The following is a 24,616-nucleotide window of genomic DNA, read 5'->3' on the forward strand; positions in this document are numbered from 1 at the left end:
AACTACTGTATATGTGGTTGTCCACCTAGCTATCTGAATCTACTACTACTAACTACTGTAATATGTGGTGTCCACCCTAGCTATCTGAAATATACTAACCTACTGTAAATATGTGGTTGTCCACCTAGCTATCTGAATATACTAATGTACTGTAAATATGTGGTTGTCCCACCTAGCGTACATGAATATACTACTAATACTGTAATACTGGTGGTTGTCCACCCTAGCTATCTGAATATACTAACTACTGTAATATGTGGTTGTCCACCTAGCTATCTGAATATACTAACTACTGTAATATTGTTGTTGTCCCCCTACTATCTGAATATACTAACTACTGTAATATGTGGTTGTCCCACCTAGCTATCTGAATATACTAACTACTGTAATATGTGGTTGTCCACCTAGCTATCTGAATATACTAACTACTGTAATATGTGGTTGTCCACCTAGCTATCTGAAATACTAACTACTGTAATATGTGGGTTGTCCACCTAGCTATCTGAATATACTAACTACTGTAATATGTGGTTGGTCCACCTAGCTATCTGAATATACTAACTACTGTAATATGTGGTTGTCCCACCTAGCTATCTGAATATACTAACTACTGTAATATGTGGTTGTCCACCTAGCTATCTGAATATACTAACTACTGTAATATGTGGTTTGTCCCCCTAGCTATCTGAATATACTAACTACTGTAATATGTGGTTGTCCACCTAGCTATCTGAATATACTAACTACTGTAATATGTGGTTTTCCCACCTAGCTATCTGAATATACTAACTACTGTAATATGTGGTTGTCCCACCTAGCTATCTGAATATACTAACTACTGTAATATGTGGTTGTCCCACCTAGCTATCTGAATATACTAACTACTGTAATATGTGGTTGTCCACCTAGCTATCTGAATATACTAACTACTGTAATATGTTGGTTGTCCCACCTAGCTATCTGAATATGAATATACTAACTACTGTAATATTGGGTTGTCCACCTAGCTATCTGAATATACTAACTACTGTAATATGTGGTTGTCCACCTAGCTATCTGAATATACTAACTACTGTAATATGTGGTTGTCCACCTAGCTATCTGAATATACTAACTACTGTAATATGTGGTCGACCCACCTAGCTATCTGAATATACTAACTACTGTAATATGTGGTTGTCCCACCTAGCTATCTGAATATACTAACTACTGTAATATGTGGTTGTCCCACCTAGCTATCTGAATATACTAACTACTGTAATATGTGGTTGTCCCACCTAGCTATCTGAATATACTACTACTGTAATATGTGGTTGTCCACCTAGCTATCTGAATATACTAAGTACTGTAATATGTGGTTGTCCCACCTAGCTATCTGAATATACTAACTACTGTAATATGTGGTTGTCCACCTAGCTATCTGAATATACTAACTACTGTAATATGTGGTTGTCCCTCCTAGCTATCTGAATATACTAACTACTGTAATATGTTGTTGTCCCACCTAGCTTTCTGAATATACTACTAACTACTGTAATATGTGGTTGTCCACCTAGCTATCTGAATATACTAACTACTGTAATATGAGGTTGTCCACCTAGCTATCTGAATATACTAACTACTGTAATATGTGGTTGTCCACCTAGCTATCTGAATATACAAACTACTGTAATATGTGGTTGTCCACCTAGCTATCTGAATATACTAACTACTGTAATATGTGGTTGTCCCTCCTAGCTATCTGAATATACTAACTACTGTAATATGTTGTTGTCCCACCTAGCTTTCTGAATATACTACTAACTACTGTAATATGTGGTTGTCCACCTAGCTATCTGAATATACTAACTACTGTAATATGAGGTTGTCCACCTAGCTATCTGAATATACTAACTACTGTAATATGTGGTTGTCCACCTAGCTATCTGAATATACTAACTACTGTAATATGTGGTTGTCCACCTAGCTATCTGAATATACTAACTACTGTAATATGTGGTTGTCCACCTAGCTATCTGAATATACTAACTACTGTAATATATGGTCATCCCACCTAGCTATCTGAATATACTAACTACTGTAATATGTGGTTGTCCCACCTAGCTATCTGAATATACTAACTACTGTAATATGTGGTTGTCCCACCTAGCTATCTGAATATACTAACTACTGTAATATGTGGTTGTCCCACCTAGCTATCTGAATATACTACTAACTACTGTAATATGTGGTTGTCCACCTAGCTATCTGAATGTACTAACTACTGTAATATGTGGTTGTCCACCTAGCTATCTGAATATACTACTGTAATATGTGGTTGTCCACCTAGCTATCTGAATATACTACTGTAATATGTGGTTGTCCACCTAGCTATCTGAATATACTAACTACTGTAATATGTGGTTGTCCACCTAGCTATCTGAAGATGAATATACTAACTACTGTAATATGTGGTTGTCCCTCCTAGCTATCTGAATATACTAACTACTGTAATATGTGGTTGTCCACCTAGCTATCTGAATATACTAACTACTGTAATATGTGGTCGTCCCACCTAGCTATCTGAATATACTAACTACTGTAATATGTGGTTGTCCCACCTAGCTATCTGAATATACTAACTACTGTAATATGTGGTTGTCCCACCTAGCTATCTGAATATACTAACTACTGTAATATGTGGTTGTCCACCTAGCTATCTGAATATACTAACTACTGTAATATGTGGTTGTCCACCTAGCTATCTGAATATACTAACTACTGTAATATGTGGTTGTCCCACCTAGCTATCTGAATATACTAACTACTGTAATATGAGGTTGTCCACCTAGCTATCTGAATATACTAACTACTGTAATATGTGGTTGTCCACCTAGCTATCTGAATATACTAACTACTGTAATATGTGGTTGTCCACCTAGCTATCTGAATATACTAACTACTGTAATATGTGGTTGTCCACCTAGCTATCTGAATATACTAACTACTGTAATATGTGGTTGTCCACCTAGCTATCTGAATATACTAACTACTGTAATATATGGTCATCCCACCTAGCTATCTGAATATACTAACTACTGTAATATGTGGTTGTCCCACCTAGCTATCTGAATATACTAACTACTGTAATATGTGGTTGTCCCACCTAGCTATCTGAATATACTAACTACTGTAATATGTGGTTGTCCACCTAGCTATCTGAATATACTAACTACTGTAATATGTGGTTGTCCACCTAGCTATCTGAATATACTAACTACTGTAATATGTGGCCGTCCCACCTAGCTATCTGAATATACTAACTACTGTAATATGTGGTTGTCCACCTAGCTATCTGAATATACTAACTACTGTAATATGTGGTTGTCCCACCTAGCTATCTGAATATACTAACTACTGTAATATGTGGTTGTCCACCTAGCTATCTGAATATACTAACTACTGTAATATGTGGTTGTCCACCTAGCTATCTGAATATACTAACTACTGTAATATGTGGTTGTCCCACCTAGCTATCTGAATATACTAACTACTGTAATATGTGGTTGTCCACCTAGCTATCTGAATATACTAACTACTGTAATATGTGGTTGTCCCACCTAGCTATCTGAATATACTAACTACTGTAATATGTGGTTGTCCACCTAGCTATCTGAATATACTACTAACTACTGTAATATGTGGTTGTCCACCTAGCTATCTGAATATACTACTGTAATATGTGGTTGTCCACCTAGCTATCTGAATATACTAACTACTGTAATATGTGGTTGTCCACCTAGCTATCTGAATATACTAAGTACTGTAATATGTGGTTGTCCCTCCTAGCTATCTGAATATACTAACTACTGTAATATGTTGTTGTCCCACCTAGCTATCTGAATATACTAACTACTGTAATATGTGGTTGTCCACCTAGCTATCTGAATATACTAACTACTGTAATATGTGGTTGTCCACCTAGCTATCTGAATATACTAAGTACTGTAATATGTGGTTGTCCACCTAGCTATCTGAATATACTAACTACTGTAATATGTGGTTGTCCCACCTAGCTATCTGAATATACTAACTACTGTAATATGTGGTTGTCCACCTAGCTATCTGAATATACTAACTACTGTAATATGTGGTTGTCCACCTAGCTATCTGAATATACTAACTACTGTAATATGTGGTCATCCCACCTAGCTATCTGAATATACTAACAACTGTAATATGTGGTTGTCCCACCTAGCTATCTGAATATACTAACTACTGTAATATGTGGTTGTCCACCTAGCTATCTGAATATACTAACTACTGTAATATGTGGTTGTCCCTCCTAGCTATCTGAATATACTAACTTCTGTAATATGTTGTTGTCCCACCTAGCTTTCTGAATATACTACTAACTACTGTAATATGTGGTTGTCCCACCTAGCTATCTGAATATACTAACTACTGTAATATGTGGTTGTCCACCTAGCTATCTGAATATACTAACTACTGTAATATGTGGTTGTCCCACCTAGCTATCTGAATATACTAACTACTGTAATATGTGGTTGTCCCACCTAGCTATCTGAATATACTAACTACTGTAATATGTGGTTGTCCCACCTAGCTATCTGAATACACTAACTACTGTAATATGTGGTTGTCCACCTAGCTATCTGAATATACTAACTACTGTAATATGTGGTTGTCCACCTAGCTATCTGAATATACTAACTACTGTAATATGTGGTTGTCCACCTAGCTATCTGAAGATGAATATACTAACTACTGTAATATGTGGTTGTCCCTCCTAGCTATCTGAATATACTAACTACTGTAATATGTGGTTGTCCACCTAGCTATCTGAATATACTAACTACTGTAATATGTGGTCGTCCCACCTAGCTATCTGAATATACTAACTACTGTAATATGTGGTTGTCCCACCTAGCTATCTGAATATACTAACTACTGTAATATGTGGTTGTCCCACCTAGCTATCTGAATATACTAACTACTGTAATATGTGGTTGTCCCACCTAGCTATCTGAATATACTAACTACTGTAATATGTGGTTGTCCACCTAGCTATCTGAATATACTAAGTACTGTAATATTTGGTTGTCCCACCTAGCTATCTGAATATACTAACTACTGTAATATGTGGTTGTCCACCTAGCTATCTGAATATACTAACTACTGTAATATTTGGTTGTCCCACCTAGCTATCTGAATATACTAACTACTGTAATATGTGGTTGTCCACCTAGCTATCTGAATATACTAACTACTGTAATATGTGGTTGTCCACCTAGCTATCTGAATATACTAACTGCTGTAATATGTGGTTGTCCACCTAGCTATCTGAATATACTAACTACTGTAATATGTGGTTGTCCACCTAGCTATCTGAATATACTAACTACTGTAATATGTGGTTGTCCACCTAGCTATCTGAATATACTAACTACTGTAATATGTGGTTGTCCACCTAGCTATCTGAATATACTAACTACTGTAATATGTGGTTGTCCCTCCTAGCTATCTGAATATACTAACTACTGTAATATGTTGTTGTCCCACCTAGCTATTCTGAAATACTACTAACTACTGTAATATGTGGTTGTCCACCTAGCTATCTGAATATACTAACTACTGTAATATGTGGTTGTCCACCTAGCTATCTGAATATACTAACTACTGTAATATGTGGTTGTCCACCTAGCTATCTGAATATACTAACTACTGTAATATGTGGTTGTCCACCTAGCTATCTGAATATACTAACTACTGTAATATGTGGTTGTCCACCTAGCTATCTGAATATACTAACTACTGTAATATGTGGTTGTCCATCCTAGCTATCTGAATATACTAACTACTGTAATATGTTGTTGTCCCACCTAGCTTTCTGAACATACTACTAACTACTGTAATATGTGGTTGTCCACCTAGCTATCTGAATATACTAACTACTGTAATATGTGGTTGTCCACCTAGCTATCTGAATATACTAACTACTGTAATATGTGGTTGTCCACCTAGCTATCTGAATATACTAACTACTGTAATATGTGGTTGTCCACCTAGCTATCTGAATATACTAACTACTGTAATATGTGGTTGTCCACCTAGCTATCTGAATATACTAACTACTGTAATATGTGGTTGTCCACCTAGCTATCTGAATATACTAACTACTGTAATATGTGGTTGTCCACCTAGCTATCTGAATATACTAACTACTGTAATATGTGGTTGTCCCACCTAGCTATCTGAATATACTAACTACTGTAATATGTGGTTGTCCACCTAGCTATCTGAATATACTAACTACTGTAATATGTGGTTGTCCACCTAGCTATCTGAATATACTAACTACTGTAATATGTGGTTGTCCCACCTAGCTATCTGAATATACTAACTACTGTAATATGTGGTTGTCCCACCTAGCTATCTGAATATACTAACTACTGTAATATGTGGTTGTCCACCTAGCTATCTGAATATACTAACTACTGTAATATGTGGTTGTCCACCTAGCTATCTGAATATACTAACTACTGTAATATGTGGTTGTCCACCTAGCTATCTGAATATACTAACTACTGTAATATGTGGTTGTCCCACCTAGCTATCTGAATATACTAACTACTGTAATATGTGGTTTGTCCACCTAGCTATCTGAATATACTAACTACTGTAATATGTGGTTGTCCACCTAGCTATCTGAATATACTAACTACTGTAATATGTGGTTGTCCACCTAGCTATCTGAATATACTAACTACTGTAATATGTGGTTGTCCACCTAGCTATCTGAATATACTAACTACTGTAATATGTGGTTGTCCACCTAGCTATCTGAATATACTAACTACTGTAATATGTGGTTGTCCTTCCTAGCTATCTGAATATACTAACTGCTGTAATATGTGGTTGTCCACCTAGCTATCTGAATATACTAACTACTGTAATATGTGGTTGTCCACCTAGCTATCTGAATATACTAACTACTGTAGTATGTTGTTGTCCCACCTAGCTATCTGAATATACTACTAACTACTGTAATATGTGGTTGTCCACCTAGCTATCTGAATATACTAACTACTGTAATATGAGGTTGTCCACCTAGCTATCTGAATATACTAACTACTGTAATATGTGGTTGTCCACCTAGCTATCTGAATATACTAACTACTGTAATATGTGGTTGTCCACCTAGCTATCTGAATATACTAACTACTGTAATATGTGGTTGTCCACCTAGCTATCTGAATATACTAACTACTGTAATATGTGGTTGTCCACCTAGCTATCTGAATATACTAACTACTGTAATATGTGGTTGTCCACCTAGCTATCTGAATATACTAACTGCTGTAATATGTGGTTGTCCACCTAGCTATCTGAATATACTAACTACTGTAATATGTGGTCGTCCACCTAGCTATCTGAATATACTAACTACTGTAATATGTGGTTGTCCCACCTAGCTATCTGAATATACTAACTACTGTAATATGTGGTTGTCCACCTAGCTATCTGAATATACTAACTACTGTAATATGTTGTTGTCCCACCTAGCTATCTGAATATACTAACTACTGTAATATGTAGTTGTCCCACCTAGCTATCTGAATATACTACTAACTACTGTAATATGTGGTTGTCCCACCTAGCTATCTGAATATACTAACTACTGTAATATGTGGTTGTCCACCCAGCTATCTGAATATACTATCTACTGTAATATGTGGTTTTCCCACCTAGCTATCTGAATATACTAACTACTGTAATATGTGGTTGTCCACCTAGCTATCTGAATATACTAACTACTGTAATATGTGGTTGTCCCACCTAGCTATCTGAATATACTAACTACTGTAATATGTGGTTGTCCCACCTAGCTATCTGAATATACTAACTACTGTAATATGTGGTTGTCCACCTAGCTATCTGAATATACTAACTACTGTAATATGTGGTTGTCCCACCTAGCTATCTGAATATACTAACTACTGTAATATGTGGTTGTCCCACCTAGCTATCTGAATATACTAACTACTGTAATATGTGGTTGTCCCACCTAGCTATCTGAATACACTAACTACTGTAATATGTGGTTGTCCACCTAGCTATCTGAATATACTAACTACTGTAATATGTGGTTGTCCCACCTAGCTATCTGAATATACTAACTACTGTAATATGTGGTTGTCCCACCTAGCTATCTGAATATACTAACTACTGTAATATGTGGTTGTCCCACCTAGCTATCTGAATATACTAACTACTGTAATATGAGGTTGTCCACCTAGCTATCTGAATATACTAACTACTTGTAATATGTGGTTGTCCACCTAGCTATCTGAATATACTAACTACTGTAATATGTGGGTTGTCCCACCTAGCTATCTGAATACACTAACTACTGTATATGTGGTTTGTCCACCTAGCTATCTGAATATACTAACTACTGTAATATGTGGTTGTCCCACCTAGCTATCTGAATATACTAACTACTGTAATATGTGGTTGTCCCTCCTAGCTATCTGAATATACTAACTACTGTAATATGTGGTTGTCCCTCCTAGCTATCTGAATATACTAACTACTGTAATATGTGGTTGTTCCACCTAGCTATCGTAATATACTAACTACTGTAATATGTTGTTGTCCACCTAGCTATCTGAATTATACTACTAACTACTGTAATATGTGGTTGTCCACCTAGCTATCTGAATATACTAACTACTGTAAATATTGGTTGTCCACCTAGCTATCTGAATATACTAACTACTGTAATATGTGGTTGTCCCACCTAGCTATCTGAATATACTAACTACTGTAATATGTGGTTGTCCCACCTAGCTATCTGAATATACTAACTACTGTAATATGTGGTTGTCCCACCTAGCTATCTGAATATACTACTAACTACTGTAATATGTGGTTGTCCACCTAGCTATCTGAATATACTAACTACTGTAATATGAGGTTGTCCACCTAGCTATCTGAATATACTAACTACTGTAATATGTGGCTTTCCACCTAGCTATCTGAATATACTAACTGCTGTAATATGTGGTTGTACCACCTAGCTATCTGAATATACTAACTACTGTAATATGTGGTTGTCCCACCTAGCTATCTGAATATACTAACTACTGTAATATGTGGTTGTCCCACCTAGCTATCTGAATATACTAACTACTGTAATATGTGGTTGTCCACCTAGCTATCTGAATATACTAACTACTGTAATATGTTGTTGTCCCACCTAGCTATCTGAATATACTACTAACTACTGTAATATGTGGTTGTCCACCTAGCTATCTGAATATACTAACTACTGTAATATGTGGTTGTCCCACCTAGCTATCTGAATATACTAACTACTGTAATATGTGGTTGTCCCACCTAGCTATCTGAATATACTAACTACTGTAATATGTGGTTGTCCACCTAGCTATCTGAATATACTAACTACTGTAATATGTGGTTGTCCACCTAGCTATCTGAATATACTAACTACTGTAATATGTGGTTGTCCACCTAGCTATCTGAATATACTAACTACTGTAATATGTGGTTGTCCTACCTAGCTATCTGAATATACTAACTACTGTAATATGTGGTTGTCCACCTAGCTATCTGAATATACTAACTACTGTAATATGTGGTTGTCCACCTAGCTATCTGAATATACTAACTACTGTGATGTGTGTGTGTGTGTGTGTGTCTAGATCATGTGACCCTGCTCAGTAAGAGGCTTGTTGATTGGCTGCGCTACGCCAGCGTTCAGCAGGGAGGTGTGGCTTCGTCAGGAGGGTTTTTCACTGGCCCTCGAATACGTCAGGTGACCTTTAATTATTTAACCAATCAAATCACTGCATTATATTTACATACACAACTGTAATGAAACATGTGGACGTTCTGAATCTATTTTCTAAATGGTGTGTTTGTGTGTGTAGCCGGGGCCAGTGGTGGAGCTGGATGGCTGTGTGTGTGGGGATTTCTTCACGGTGCTGTGTGTCAGCCAAGCCTTCTCAGATGACCAATGGATGAACCTCTACAGTTTCTCTCTGCTACGCCATTGGCTGATCACATACCACAACGTAACGGACGGCAACAACAGCACAGACGCAGGTGTGTGTGTGGGGGGGGGGGTGTTCTCCTTCTTCCACGGTCAGGGGGGTTCTCCTTCCATGGTAAGGTGTGTGTGTGGGGGTTGGCTAGCTGACTGGCTAGCTGGCTGACTGACTGGCTGGCTAGCTGACTGGCTGGCTAGCTGACTGACTAGCTGGCTGGCTGGCTAGCTGGCTAGCTGACTAGCTAGCTGACTGGCTTGCTGACTGGCTAGCTGACTGGCTAGCTGGCTAGCTGACTGGCTAGCTGACTGGCTGGCTAGCTGGCTAGCTGACTAGCTAGCTGACTGGCTAGCTGACTGGCTAGCTGGCTAGCTGACTGGCTAGCTGACTGGCTGGCTAGCTGACTGGCTGGCTGACTGGCTGGCTAGCTGACTGGCTGGCTGGCTAGCTGACTGGCTGGCTAGCTGACTAGCTGACTGACTGGCTGGCTAGCTGACTGGCTAGCTGGCTAGCTGACTAGCTGACTGGCTAGCTGGCTAGCTGACTAGCTGACTGGCTAGCTGACTAGCTAGCTGGCTGACTGGCTAGCTGACTAGCTAGCTGGCTGGCTGGCTAGCTGACTAGCTAGCTGGCTGGCTGACTAGCTAGCTGGCTGGCTGGCTAGCTGACTAGCTAGCTGGCTGGCTGGCTAGCTGACTAGCTAGCTGGCTGGCTGGCTAGCTGACTAGCTAGCTGGCTAGCTGACTGGCTAGCTGGCTAGCTGACTGGCTAGCTGACTGGCTGGCTAGCTGACTGGCTAGCTGACTGGCTGGCTAGCTGGCTGACTGGCTGGCTAGCTGACTGGCTAGCTGACTGGCTGGCTAGCTGACTGGCTGGCTGGCTGGCTAGCTGACTGACTGGCTAGCTGACTAGCTGACTGGCTAGCTGACTGGCTGGCTAGCTGATTAGCTAGCTTATGGCTAGCTGACTGGCTAGCTGACTGGCTGGCTGACTAGCTGACTGACTGGCTGGCTGACTGACTGACTAGCTGACTGACTGGCTGGCTGACTGACTGACTGGCTGACTAGCTGACTGACTGGCTGACTGGCTGACTGACTGGCTGACTAGCAGACTAGCTGACTGACTGGCTGACTAGCTGACTGGCTGACTAGCTGACTGGCTGACTAGCTGACTGGCTAGCTGACTGACTGGCTGACTAGCTGGCTGGCTAGCTGACTGGCTGGCTAGCTGACTAGCTGACTGACTGGCTAGCTGACTGACTGGCTGGCTGACTGGCAGTCTAGCTGACTGGCTTGCTGACTGATTGGCTGACTACTGGCTGGCTGACTGTCTATTAGATGGCTCAGACCTTCAGCCTACTTGTCTCTTCAAATCAACTATTTGCATGTAACATGTCATGGATTTGTTTCATTGGTGTTATGCTCATTTTACAGTGTGTTGCTTTAACTGGTCAGTCCAGTCCGTCCCTGACCTTTAACCCTTGACCTCTCTGTGGCCCCAGACGACAGGTCGGAGGTGGACGGCTCTGTGGTTTCCATGGTTTCAGCCACCTCGTCCTCCAGCAGACTCCTTCCTCCTAAAGAACGTCTGAGAGAAAAGAGTTTTGAGTACTGCCAACGCCTCATAGAACAGAGTGACCGCAGTATGTACCCTACACCCTAACCCCTACACTACTGCCTCATAGAACAGAGTGACCGCAGTATGTACCCTACACCCTAACCCCTACACTACTGCCTCATAGAACAGAGTGACCGCAGTATGTACCCTACACCCTAACCCCTACACTACTGCCTCGTAGAACAGAGTGACCGCAGTATGTACCCTACACCCTAACCCCTACACTACTGCCTCGTAGAACAGAGTGATCGCAGTATGTACCCTACACCCTAACCCCTACACTATTGCCTCATAGAACAGAGTGACCGCAGTATGTACCCTACACCCTAAACCCCTACACTACTGCCTCATAGAACAGAGTGACCACAGTATGTACCCTACACCCTAATCCCTACACTACTGCCTCATAGAACAGAGTGACCGCAGTATGTACCCTACACCCTAACCCCTACACTACTGCCTCGTAGAACAGAGTGACCGCAGTATGTGCCCTAACCCCTACACTACTGCCTCATAGACCAGAGTGACCGCAGTATGTTTAGAAATCCCAATGTGTCCCTGTGTTGTAAAGACTGTTTTCTTCTGTTTCAGAGGCGCTGAAGAGAACAGACACAGAGCTCCAGAAAGCAGTGAGTCATACTGCTGTTGAAACCCTGTCCCCTACAATCACACACCATACAGTCATACTGCTGTAGTAACCCTGTCCCCTACAATCACACACCATACAGTCATACTGCTGTAGTAACCCTGTCCCCTACAATCACACACCATACAGTCATACTGCTGTAGTAACCCTGTCCCCTACAATCACACACCATACAGTCATACTGCTGTAGTAACCCTGTCCCCTACAATCACACACCATACAGTCATACTGCTGTAGTAACCCTGTCAATCACACACCATACAGTCATACTGCTGTAGAAACCCTGTCCTCTACAATCACACACCATACAGTCATACTGCTGTAGTAACCCTGTCCCCTGCAATCACACACCATACAGTCATACTGCTGTAGTAACCCTGTCCCCTACAATCACACACCATACAGTCATACTGCTGTAGTAACCCTGTCCCCTACAATCACACACCATACAGTCATACTGCTGTAGTAACCCTGTCCCCTACAATCACACACCATACAGTCATACTGCTGTAGTAACCCTGTCCTCTACAATCACACACCATACAGTCATACTGCTGTAGTAACCCTGTCCCCTACAATCACACACCATACAGTCATACTGCTGTAGAAACCCTGTCCCCTACAATCACACACCATACAGTCATACTGCTGTAGTAACCCTGTCCCCTACAATCACACACCATACAGTCATACTGCTGTAGTAACCCTGTCCTCTACAATCACACACCATACAGTCATACTGCTGTAGTAACCCTGTCCTCTACAATCACACACCATACAGTCATACTGCTGTAGAAACCCTGTCAATCACACACCATACAGTCATACTGCTGTAGTAACCCTGTCCCCTACAATCACACACCATACAGTCATACTGCTGTAGTAACCCTGTCCCCTACAATCACACACCATACAGTCATACTGCTGTAGTAACCCTGTCCCCTACAATCACACACCATACAGTCATACTGCTGTAGTAACCCTGTCCCCTACAATCACACACCATACAGTCATACTGCTGTAGTAACCCTGTCCCCTACAATCACACACCATACAGTCATACTGCTGTAGTAACCCTGTCCTCTACAATCACACACCATACAGTCCATACTGCTGTAGTAACCCTGTCCCCTACAATCACACACCATACAGTCATACTGCTGTAGTAACCCTGTCCCCTACAATCACACACCATACAGTCATACTGCTGTAGTAACCCTGTCCCCTGCAATCACACACCATACAGTCATACTGCTGTAGTAACCCTGTCAATCACACACCATACAGTCATACTGCTGTAGTAACCCTGTCCCCTACAATCACACACCATACAGTCATACTGCTGTAGTAACCCTGTCCCCTACAATCACACACCATACAGTCATACTGCTGTAGTAACCCTGTCCCCTACAATCACACACCATACAGTCATACTGCTGTAGTAACCCTGTCCCCTACAATCACACACCATACAGTCATACTGCTGTTGAAACCCTGTCCCCTACAATCACACACCATACAGTCATACTGCTGTAGTAACCCTGTCCCCTACAATCACACACCATACAGTCATACTGCTGTAGTAACCCTGTCCCCTACAATCACACGCCATACAGTCATACTGCTGTAGAAACCCTGTCCCCTGCAATCACACACCATACAGTCATACTGCTGTAGTAACCCTGTCCCCTACAATCACACACCATACAGTCATACTGCTGTAGTAACCCTGTCCTCTACAATCACACACCATACAGTCATACTGCTGTAGTAACCCTGTCCCCTACAATCACACGCCATACAGTCATACTGCTGTAGAAACCCTGTCCCCTGCAATCACACACCATACAGTCATACTGCTGTAGTAACCCTGTCCCCTACAATCCTCTCTCTGTGTGTGTGTGTCTCTCAGTGCCTGGTGGAGGCCGTGTGTATCCTGGACGGTGTGTGTGTAGAGGATGCTGGTTGTGTGTATCGGGCGTTCCCGTGTGTGAAGTCGCTGTTCGGCCGTCTGAACTCTGACCTGTCCTGCAGCCGAGTCCTCCTGCCCATCGCTCAGTTCTACCTGAACCACGGTGAGGGGGGGGGGGGGGGTGTGGAGGATAGAGTTAGTGTGTACTTACTGTGTGTGTGTGTGGTGTGTGTGGTGTGTGTGTGTGGTGTGTGTGTGTCTCTGTCTCTGTGTGTGTGTGTGTGTGTGTGTGTGTGTGTAGGCGAGGCTGCAGCGGTGGACAGTGAGTGTGTGTGGAGGTGTGTGTTCGGAGTTCTCCCGGCCGAGTGTTTCAACGACCCCTATCTGGCCCACGAGACGCTGTCCTTCATCAGAGCCAATCAGCTGCAGCTACACTCCTCCGTACCGCTGTACTCCCACTACTTCCCTAACCTGCTCAAGGTAACGCCCCGCCCCCTTTATAACACTGTGGACCCACTACTTCCCTAACCTGCTCAAGGTAACGCCCCGCCCCTTTTATAACACTGTGGACCCACTACTTCCCTGGTATCTGACTATGTGGATGTGTTGTAGTTCCTAGCGTGGGACAGTCCAGGCCTGGTATCTGACTATGTGTTGTAGTTCCTAGCGTGGGACAGTCCAGGCCTGGTATCTGACTATGTGTTGTAGTTCCTAGCGTGGGACAGTCCAGGCCTGGTATCTGACTATGTGGATGTGTTGTAGTTCCTAGCGTGGGACAGTCCAGGCCTGGTATCTGACTATGTGTTGTAGTTCCTAGCGTGGGACAGTCCAGGCCTGGTATCTGACTATGTGTTGTAGTTCCTAGCGTGGGACAGTCCAGGCCTGCTATCTGACTATGTGGATGTGCTGTAGTTCCTAGTGTGGGACAGTCCAGGCCTGGTATCTGACTATGTGTTGTAGTTCCTAGCGTGGGGACAGTCCAGGCCTGGTATCTGACTATGTGTTGTAGTTCCTAGCGTGGGACAGTCCAGGCCTGGTATCTGACTATGTGTTGTAGTTCCTAGCGTGGGGACAGTCCAGGCCTGGTATCTGACTATATGGATGTGCTGTAGTTCCTAGTGTGGGACAGTCCAGGCCTGGTATCTGACTATGTGGATGTGTTGTAGTTCCTAGTGTGGGACAGTCCAGGCCTGGTATCTGACTATGTGGATGTGTTGTAGTTCCTAGTGTGGGACAGTCCAGGCCTGGTATCTGACTATGTGTTGTAGTTCCTAGCGTGGGACAGTCCAGGCCTGGTATCTGACTATGTGTTGTAGTTCCTAGCGTGGGACAGTCCAGGCCTGGTATCTGACTATGTGGATGTGTTGTAGTTCCTAGTGTGGGACAGTCCAGGCCTGGTATCTGACTATGTGTTGTAGTTCCTAGCGTGGGACAGTCCAGGCCTGGTATCTGACTATGTGGATGTGTTGTAGTTCCTAGCGTGGGACAGTCCAGGCCTGGTATCTGACTATGTGTTGTAGTTCCTAGCATGGGACAGTCCAGGCCTGCTATCTGACTATGTGGATGTGCTGTAGTTCCTAGTGTGGGACAGTCCAGGCCTGGTATCTGACTATGTGGATGTGTTGTAGTTCCTAGCGTGGGACAGTCCAGGCCTGGTATCTGACTATGTGTTGTAGTTCCTAGCGTGGGGACAGTCCAGGCCTGGTATCTGACTATGTGTTGTAGTTCCTAGCGTGGGACAGTCCAGGCCTGGTATCTGACAATGTGTTGTAGTTCCTAGCGTGGGACAGTCCAGGCCTGGTATCTGACTATGTGTTGTAGTTCCTAGCGTGGGACAGTCCAGGCCTGGTATCTGACTATGTGGATGTGCTGTAGTTCCTAGCGTGGGGACAGTCCAGGCCTGGTATCTGACTATGTGGATGTGTTGTAGTTCCTAGCGTGGGACAGTCCAGGCCTGGTATCTGACTATGTGTTGTAGTTCCTAGCGTGGGACAGTCCAGGCCTGGTATCTGACTATGTGGATGTGCTGCCCTCTCTGGTCACGTCTGGGACTGCAGTGGAGCTGCTACACTCTCTACTGGACTTGCCCTGTCTCACTGCTGCTCTCACCCTACAGCTCAGGTACACAGACGTACAGACAGAATGCATACACAGCTGAACTCTGAAGTTTACATACAACTTAGCCAAATACATTTAAACTCACTTTTTCACAATTCCTGACATTTAATCCTAGTAAAAATTCCCTGTTTTAGGTCAGTTAGGATCACCACTTTATTTTAAGAATGTGAAATGTCAGAATAATAGTAGAGAGAATGATTTTTTTCAGCTTTTATTTCTTTCATCACATTCCCAGTGGGTCAGAAGTTTACATACACTCAATTAGTGTTTGGTAGCATTGCCTTTAAATTGTTTAACTTGAAGGTAGGCCTTGAAATACATCCACAGGTAAACCTCCAATTGACTCAAATGATGTCAACTAGCCTATCAGAAGCTTCTAAAGCCATGACATCATTTTCTGGAATTTTCCAAGCTGTTTAAAGGCACAGTCAACTTGGTGTATATAAACTCCTGACCCACTGGAATTGTGATACAGTGAATTATAAGTGAAATAATCTGTCTGTAAACAATTGTTGGAAAAATGACTTGTGTCATGGACAAAGTAGATGTCCTAACCGACTTGCCAAAACTATAGTTTGTTAACAAGAAATTTGTGTAGTGGTTGAAAAACAAGTTTTAATGAATCCAACCTAAGTGGATGTAAACTTCCGACTTCAACTGTACACACAGTAAATACGTAGTGTATTCTAAGTTATCTCTGTAAGATGGCGTAATAACAAATCAATCAATAACATTCACAATGTTCCTAGAAGCATTTCAGGGAAACATCAGAGCAGTGCAGAATACACATGTAACACGGTGATCTGTGCCCGTCAGGTCTGCTTGCTTCCCTGTGTCAGAGCCAGGGGGCCGTGGTCTGTCATCGCTGGAAGCTTTCCGAAGCCCCGCCCATAGAGGCCTCTTCCTGTTCCTGTTGAGAGGGGAGGCGGGGTCTGGTAATACTACTGATACTACTTATACTACTGTAATACCACTACTACTGTACTACTATAATACCAATACTGTAATACCATCACTGCTACTATAATACTGTAATACCACTTCTACTGTAATACTATAATACCACTACTGTAATACCACTACTATAATACTGTAATACCACTACTACTGTAAAACTGTAATACCAATACTGTAATACCACTACTACTGTAATACTATAATACCACTACTACTGTAATACCACTACTACTGTAATACTGTAATACCACTACTACTGTAATACCACTACTAATGTAATACTATAATACCACTACTGTAATATTACTAGTGTAATACCACTACTGTAAAACACCTACTGTAATACCACTACTGTACTAGTGTAATACACATACTGTAATACTATACACCTAATGTAATACTGTAATACACCTACTGCAATACCACTACTGTAATATACCTACTGCAATACCACTACTGTAATATACCTACTGTAATACCATTACTGTAATATACCTACTGTAATATACCTACTGTAATACCTTTATTGTAATACTATAATACACCTACTGTAATACTATAATACCACTATTGTAATACATCTACTGTATTGTAATACCACTACTGTAATACCACTACTGTAATACCACTACTGTAATATCACTACTGTAATACTATAATACACCTACTGTAATACTATAATACCACTATTGTAATACATCTATTGTACTGTAATACCACTACTGTAAATGCCACTACTCTAATACCACTATTGTAATACCACTACAGTAACATTACTGTATTTCTCCCCAGGTGATACCATGGACAGACTGAGCGTGCTCCATGACCTGCTGATGGAGGCAGCTGATTGGTCCAGAGTCATCCAATCAGCTCAATGTGTTCCAGTGCTGCTGCATGTCTACTTCAACACAGTTACCACAGTAACACACACACACACACACACACACACACACACACACACACACACACACACACACACAGGCTGCAACCAGAATAAGTCAGAGATAAAACATGTATTTTGTGTATATAAGTACTGTGTGTGTGTGTGTGTTACCGTGGTAACTGTGTGTGTTTAGGTATCAGATGAGAGGCTGCTGGCCCAGCTGGTGTTGGTGCTGCTGGAGAGAAGCAGCCTGTTGCTGAACATCCCCAGATACACTGCAGAGATACACCGGTTAGTCCACACTGGTACACGGGTGAAGGGTACAGGTTAGTCGAGGTAATGTGTACATGTAGGTAGGGGTGAAGGGTACAGGTTAGTTGAGGTAATGTGTACATGTAGGTAGGGGTGAAGGGTACAGGTTAGTTGAGGTAATGTGTACATGTAGGTAGGGGTGAAGGGTACAGGTTAGTTGAGGTAATGTGTACATGTAGGTAGGGGTGAAGGGTTCAGGTTAGTTGAGGTAATGTGTACATGTAGGTAGGGGTGAAGGGTACAGGTTAGTTGAGGTAATGTGTACATGTAGGTAAGGGTGAAGGGTACAGGTTAGTTGAGGTAATGTGGATATGTAGGTAGGGGTGAAGGGTACAGGTTAGTTGAGGTAATGTGTACATGTAGGTAGGGGTGAAGGGTACAGGTTAGTCGAGGTAATGTGGATATGTAGGTAGGGGTGAAGGGTACAGGTTAGTTGAGGTAATGTGGATATGTAGGTAGGGGTGAAGGGTACAGGTTAGTTGAGGAAATGTGTACATGTAGGTAGGGGTGAAGGGTACAGGTTAGTTGAGGTAATGTGTACATGTAGGTAGGGGTGAAGGGTACAGGTTAGTTGAGGTAATGTGTACATGTAGGTAAGGGTGAAGGGTACAGGTTAGTTGAGGTAATGTGTACATGTAGGTAGGGGTGAAGGGTTCAGGTTAGTTGAGGTAATGTGTACATGTAGGTAAGGGTGAAGGGTACAGGTTAGTTGAGGTAATGTGTACATGTAGGTAGGGGTGAAGGGTACAGGTTAGTTGAGGTAATGTGTACATGTAGGTAGGGGTGAAGGGTACAGGTTAGTTGAGGTAATGTGTACATGTAGGTAGGGGTGAAGGGTACAGGTTAGTTGAGGTAATGTGTACATGTAGGTAGGGGTGAAGGGTACAGGTTAGTTGAGGTATTGTGTACATGTAGGTAGGGGTGAAGGGTACAGGTTAGTTGAGGTAATGTGTACATGTAGGTAGGGGTGAAGGGTTCAGGTTAGTTGAGGTAATGTGTACATGTAGGTAGGGGTGAAGTGACTGCATAGATAATAAACAGCGAGTATATATATTTTTTATTTATCCTTTAATTAACTGGGCAAGTCAGTTAAGAACAAATAATTATTTACAATGACGGCCTCCCAAAAGGCCTCCTGCTGGGACGGGGGCCTGCGATTAAAAATATTAAATAAATAAACGTAACAGCAGTGTACAAAACCAATGGATGGGGGGGTCAATGTAATAGTCTGGTGGCCTTGTCCATCCACTCCATCACAGGAGAGTGATGGAGTACTGATCAGATGACCTGGCCGCCACAATCACCGGACCTCAACCCAATTCAGATGGTTTGGGATGAGTTGGACCGCAGAGTGACGGAGTACTGATCAGATGACCTGGACTCCACAATCACCTGACCTCAACCCAATTCGGATGGTTTGGGATGAGTTGGACCACAGAGTGATGGAGTACTGATCAGATGACCTGGACTCCACAATCACCTGACCTCAACCCAATTCAGATGGTTTGGGATGAGTTGGACCGCAGAGTGAAGGAAAAGCAGCCACCAAGTGCTCAGCATATGTGGGAACTCCTTCAAGATTGTTGGAAAAGCATTCCTCAAGAAGGTGGTTGAGAGAAAGGGGGGGCCACTTTGAAGAATATAAAATATATTTTAATTTGTTTAACACTTTTTTGGTTACTACGTCTTCACTAATATAGTATAACAATTAAAAAATAAGGAAATACTGGAATGAGTAGATTATGGGGTATTGTGATGTCATTATGGGGTATTGTGATGTCATTATGGGGTATTGTGTGTAGATTGCTGAGGATTTGTTTTATTTCATCCATGTTAGAATGAGGCTGTAACAGTTTCAACTGTTCTGCCTGCGGCTATGGAACCCTGACCTGTTCACCGGACGTGCTTGTTGCACCCTCAACAATTACTATGATTATTATTATTTGACCATGCTGGTCATCTATGAACATTTTAACATCTTGACCATGTTCTGTTATAATCTCCACCCGGCACAGCCAGAAGAGGACTGGCCACCCCTCATAGCCTGGTTCCTCTCTAGGTTTCTTCCTAGGTTTTTGGCCTTTCTAGGGAGTTTTTCCTAGGGAGTTTTTCCTAGCCACCGTGCTTCTTTCACATGCATTGCTTGCTGTTTGGGGTTTTAGGCTGGGTTTCTGTACAGCACTTTGAGATATCAGCTGATGTACGAAGGGCTATATAAATTTGATTTGATTTGATTATGGGGTATTGTGATGTCATTATGGGGTATTGTGATGTCATTATGGGGTATTGTGATGTCATCATGGGGTATTGTGATGTCATCATGGGGTATTGTGATGTCTCATGGGGTATTGTGATGTCATCATGGGGTATTGTGATGTCATTATGGGGTATTGTGATGTCATTATGGGGTATTGTGATGTCATTATGGGGTATTGTGATGTCATCATGTGGTATTGTGATGTCATCATGGGGTATGGTGTGTAGATTGCTGAGGATTTGTTTAATTTCATCCATGTTAGAATAAGGCTGTAACGTAACAAAATGTGGAAAAAGTCAAGGGGTCTGAATACTTTCCGAAGGCGCTGTACTAAGCTGATATCTGACGTGCTGCTCCTTCTTTTTCCGTAGTGTATTTCTGTATTGTTTTAGTGATTCACCATAGTGAAGGCGTAGACTCAGGTTTTCTGTGTCTCTATGTTTTTGGTTGGACAGGTTTCTCAATTTCTTTGTTAGGTTTTTGCATTCTTCATCAAACCATTTGTCATTTTCTAAGGTTGTCTGCTTGAAATGTTTAGATTTGATAGGGGAGCTGAAACGTCAGACTGTTTACGCTTACTACTGCCAAGTTTACACCTTCACTATGGTAGTGTGGTGGATGGGACTACCAGCTCTCTGTAACCTAGAGGACAACCAGTGGGTCCATCTCCTCTATACCACCTGGTAGTGTGGTGGATGGGACTACCAGCTCTCTGTAGCCTAGAGGACAACCAGTGGGTCCGTCTCCTCTATACCACCTGGTAGTGTGGTGGATGGGACTACCAGCTCTCTGTAACCTAGAGGGCAACCAGTGGGTCCATCTCCTCTATACCACCCACCTGGTAGTGTGGTGGATGGGACTACCAGCTCTCTGTAACCTAGAGGACAACCAGTGGGTCCGTCTCCTCTATACCACCTGGTAGTGTGGTGGATGGGACTACCAGCTCTCTGTAACCTAGAGGGCAACCAGTGGGTCCGTCTCCTCTATACCACCCACCTGGTAGTGTGGTGGATGGGACTACCAGCTCTCTGTAACCCAGAGGGCAACCAGTGGGTCCGTCTCCTCTATACCACCTGGTAGTGTGGTGGATGGGACTACCAGCTCTCTGTAACCTAGAGGGCAACCAGTGGGTCCGTCTCCTCTGTACCATGTTTCTTGTAGGATGAAAGTGTCTGTATTTCCAATGTCTTTGATGAAGTCTGGGTTCCTGCTCTTTAAGGCTAAAGGCAGATGACCTCTGACCTTGTATATTCCAGGATGAGATAGTAAAAGCTTTGTGTTCCATAGTGTCTAGTGTTGGTTTTAGGACGATACCTGACAAACACATCTTCGTTGACCGAAAGTAACGTCTTCATATCTCAATGTTCTACTGCTTGAGTTCCTCTTCCTGTTATAGAATATTAGATCCATTTCCTCTTCCTGTTATAGAATATTAGATCCATTTCCTCTTCCTGTTATAGAATATTAGATCCATTTCCTCTTCCTGTTATAGAATATTAGATCCATATCCTGTTCCTGTTATAGAATATTAGCTCCATATCCTGTTCCTGTTATAGAATATTAGCTCCATTTCCTGTTCCTGTTACAGAATATTAGCTCAATTTCCTCTTCCTGTTATAGAATATTAGCTCCATATCCTGTTCCTGTTATAGAATATTAGCTCCATATCCTGTTCCTCTTATAGAATATTAGCTCCATAGTATTGTGTTCCTCTTATAGAATATTAGCTCCATAGTATTGTGTTCCTCTTATAGAATATCAGCTCCATAGTATTGTGTTCCTCTTATAGAATATTAGCTCCATAGTATTGTGTTCCTCTTATAGAATATTAGCTCCATATCCTGTTCCTCTTATAGAATATTAGCTCCATAGTATTGTGTTTCTCTTATAGAATATTAGCTCCATAGTATTGTGTTCCTCTTATAGAATATTAGCTCCATAGTATTGTGTTCTTCTTATAGAATATTAGCTCCATAGTATTGTGTTCCTCTTATAGAATATTAGCTCCATAGTATTGTGTTCCTCTTATAGAATATTAGCTCCATAGTATTGTGTTCCTCTTATAGAATATTAGCTCCATATCCTGTTCCTCTTATAGAATATTAGCTCCATATCCTGTTCCTCTTATAGAATATTAGCTCCATAGTATTGTGTTCCTCTTATAGAATATTAGCTCCATAGTATTGTGTTCCTCTTATAGAATATTAGCTCCATATCCTGTTCCTCTTATAGAATATTAGCTCCATATCCTGTTCCTCTTATAGAATATTAGCTCCATAGTATTGTGTTCCTCTTATAGAATATTAGCTCCATAGTATTGTGTTCCTCTTATAGAATATTAGCTCCATAGTATTGTGTTCCTCTTATAGAATATTAGCTCCATAGTATTGTGTTCCTCTTATAGAATATTAGCTCCATAGTATTGTGTTCCTCTTATAGAATATTAGCTCCTTATCCTGTTCCTCTTATAGAATATTAGCTCCATATCCTGTTCCTCTTATAGAATATTAGCTCCATAGTATTGTGTTCCTCTTATAGAATATTAGATCCATATCCTGTTCCTCTTATAGAATATTAGCTCCATAGTATTGTGTTCCTCTTATAGACTATTAGATCCATATCCTGTTCCTCTTATAGAATATTAGCTCCATATCCTGTTCCTCTTATAGAATATTAGCTCCATATCCTGTTCCTCTTATAGAATATTAGCTCCATATCCTGTTCCTCTTATAGAATATTAGCTCCATATCCTGTTCCTCTTATAGAATATTAGCTCCATATCCTGTTCCTCTTATAGAATATCTCAGTTTTGTCACCAAAGCCCCATATACTACCCACCACTGTGACCTGTATGCTCTCGTTGTCTGGTCCTCGCTACATATTTGTCGCCAAACCCACTGGCTCCAGGTCATCTATAAGTCTATGCTAGGTAAAGCTCCGCCTTATCTCAGCTCACTGGTCACCATAGCAACACCCGTAGCACGCTCTCCAGCAGGTATATCTCACTGGTCATCCCCAAAGCCAATTCCTCCTTTGGCCGCCTTTCCTTCCAGTTCTCTGCTGCCAATGACTGGAACGAATTACAAAAATCGCTGAAGCCGGAGACTCATATTTCCCTCACTAACTTTAAACATCAGCTATCTGAGCAGCTAACCGATCGCTGCAGCTGTACATAGTCCATCTGTAAATAGCCCATCCAATCTACCTACCTCATCCCCATACTGTTTTTATTTACTTTTCTGCTCTTTTCACACCATCATCTGCTCATCTATCACTCCAGTGTTAATTTTCTAAATTGTAATTATTTCGCTACTATGGCCTATTTATTGCTTTACCTCCTCATGCCATTTGCACACACTGTATATACACTTTCTTTTTTCTATTGTGTTATTGACTGTACGCTTGTTTGTTCCATGTGTAACTCTGTGTTGTTGTTTGTGTCGCACTGCTTTGCTTTATCTTGGCCAGGTCGCAGTTGTAAATGAGAACTTGTTCTCAACTGGCCACCTAGTTAAATAAAGGACTTGTTCTCAACTGGCCGACCTGGTTAAATAAAGGACTTGTTCTCAACTGGCCACCTGGTTAAATAAAGGACTTGTTCTCAACTGGCCGACCTGGTTAAATAAAGGACTTGTTCTCAACTGGCCACCTGGTTAAATAAAGGACTTGTTCTCAACTGGCCACCTGGTTAAATAAAGGGCTGGTCTGGATTGTCCATGAGGAGCTTCTCTACTCTTTCGGTGCCTTTAATATCTAAAGGGTCATGTACTATGGGGACCTCTTCACAGTACCCTGTAGATGGAGGGTATTACCCTGTAGATGATGTGGAGGGTATTACCCT

General features: G+C 41.9%; 1 protein-coding gene across 5 annotated transcripts in view; it reads left to right on the top strand.

The window, feature by feature from the left end:
* Nucleotides 1-24,616, top strand: part of LOC115188923 (AP-5 complex subunit zeta-1) — a 389,472-nt gene that overhangs the window by 358,242 nt on the left and 6,614 nt on the right. For 4 of the 5 annotated variants that reach the window (XM_029747756.1, XM_029747750.1, XM_029747752.1 and 1 more), the window contains 10 exons: nucleotides 9,729-9,841; nucleotides 9,957-10,131; nucleotides 11,575-11,715; nucleotides 12,282-12,319; nucleotides 14,249-14,411; nucleotides 14,550-14,728; nucleotides 16,227-16,369; nucleotides 17,183-17,301; nucleotides 18,116-18,243; nucleotides 18,400-18,497. In XM_029747756.1, the coding sequence (XP_029603616.1) occupies nucleotides 9,729-9,841; nucleotides 9,957-10,131; nucleotides 11,575-11,715; nucleotides 12,282-12,319; nucleotides 14,249-14,411; nucleotides 14,550-14,728; nucleotides 16,227-16,369; nucleotides 17,183-17,301; nucleotides 18,116-18,243; nucleotides 18,400-18,497 (1,297 nt within the window). The remainder of the gene's footprint in view (nucleotides 1-9,728; nucleotides 9,842-9,956; nucleotides 10,132-11,574; nucleotides 11,716-12,281; nucleotides 12,320-14,248; nucleotides 14,412-14,549; nucleotides 14,729-16,226; nucleotides 16,370-17,182; nucleotides 17,302-18,115; nucleotides 18,244-18,399; nucleotides 18,498-24,616) is intronic. The other variant, XM_029747751.1, reaches the window with a different exon arrangement.

This window comes from Salmo trutta, unplaced genomic scaffold (assembly GCF_901001165.1).
Source record: "Salmo trutta unplaced genomic scaffold, fSalTru1.1, whole genome shotgun sequence".
Taxonomy (NCBI): Eukaryota; Metazoa; Chordata; class Actinopteri; order Salmoniformes; family Salmonidae; genus Salmo; species Salmo trutta.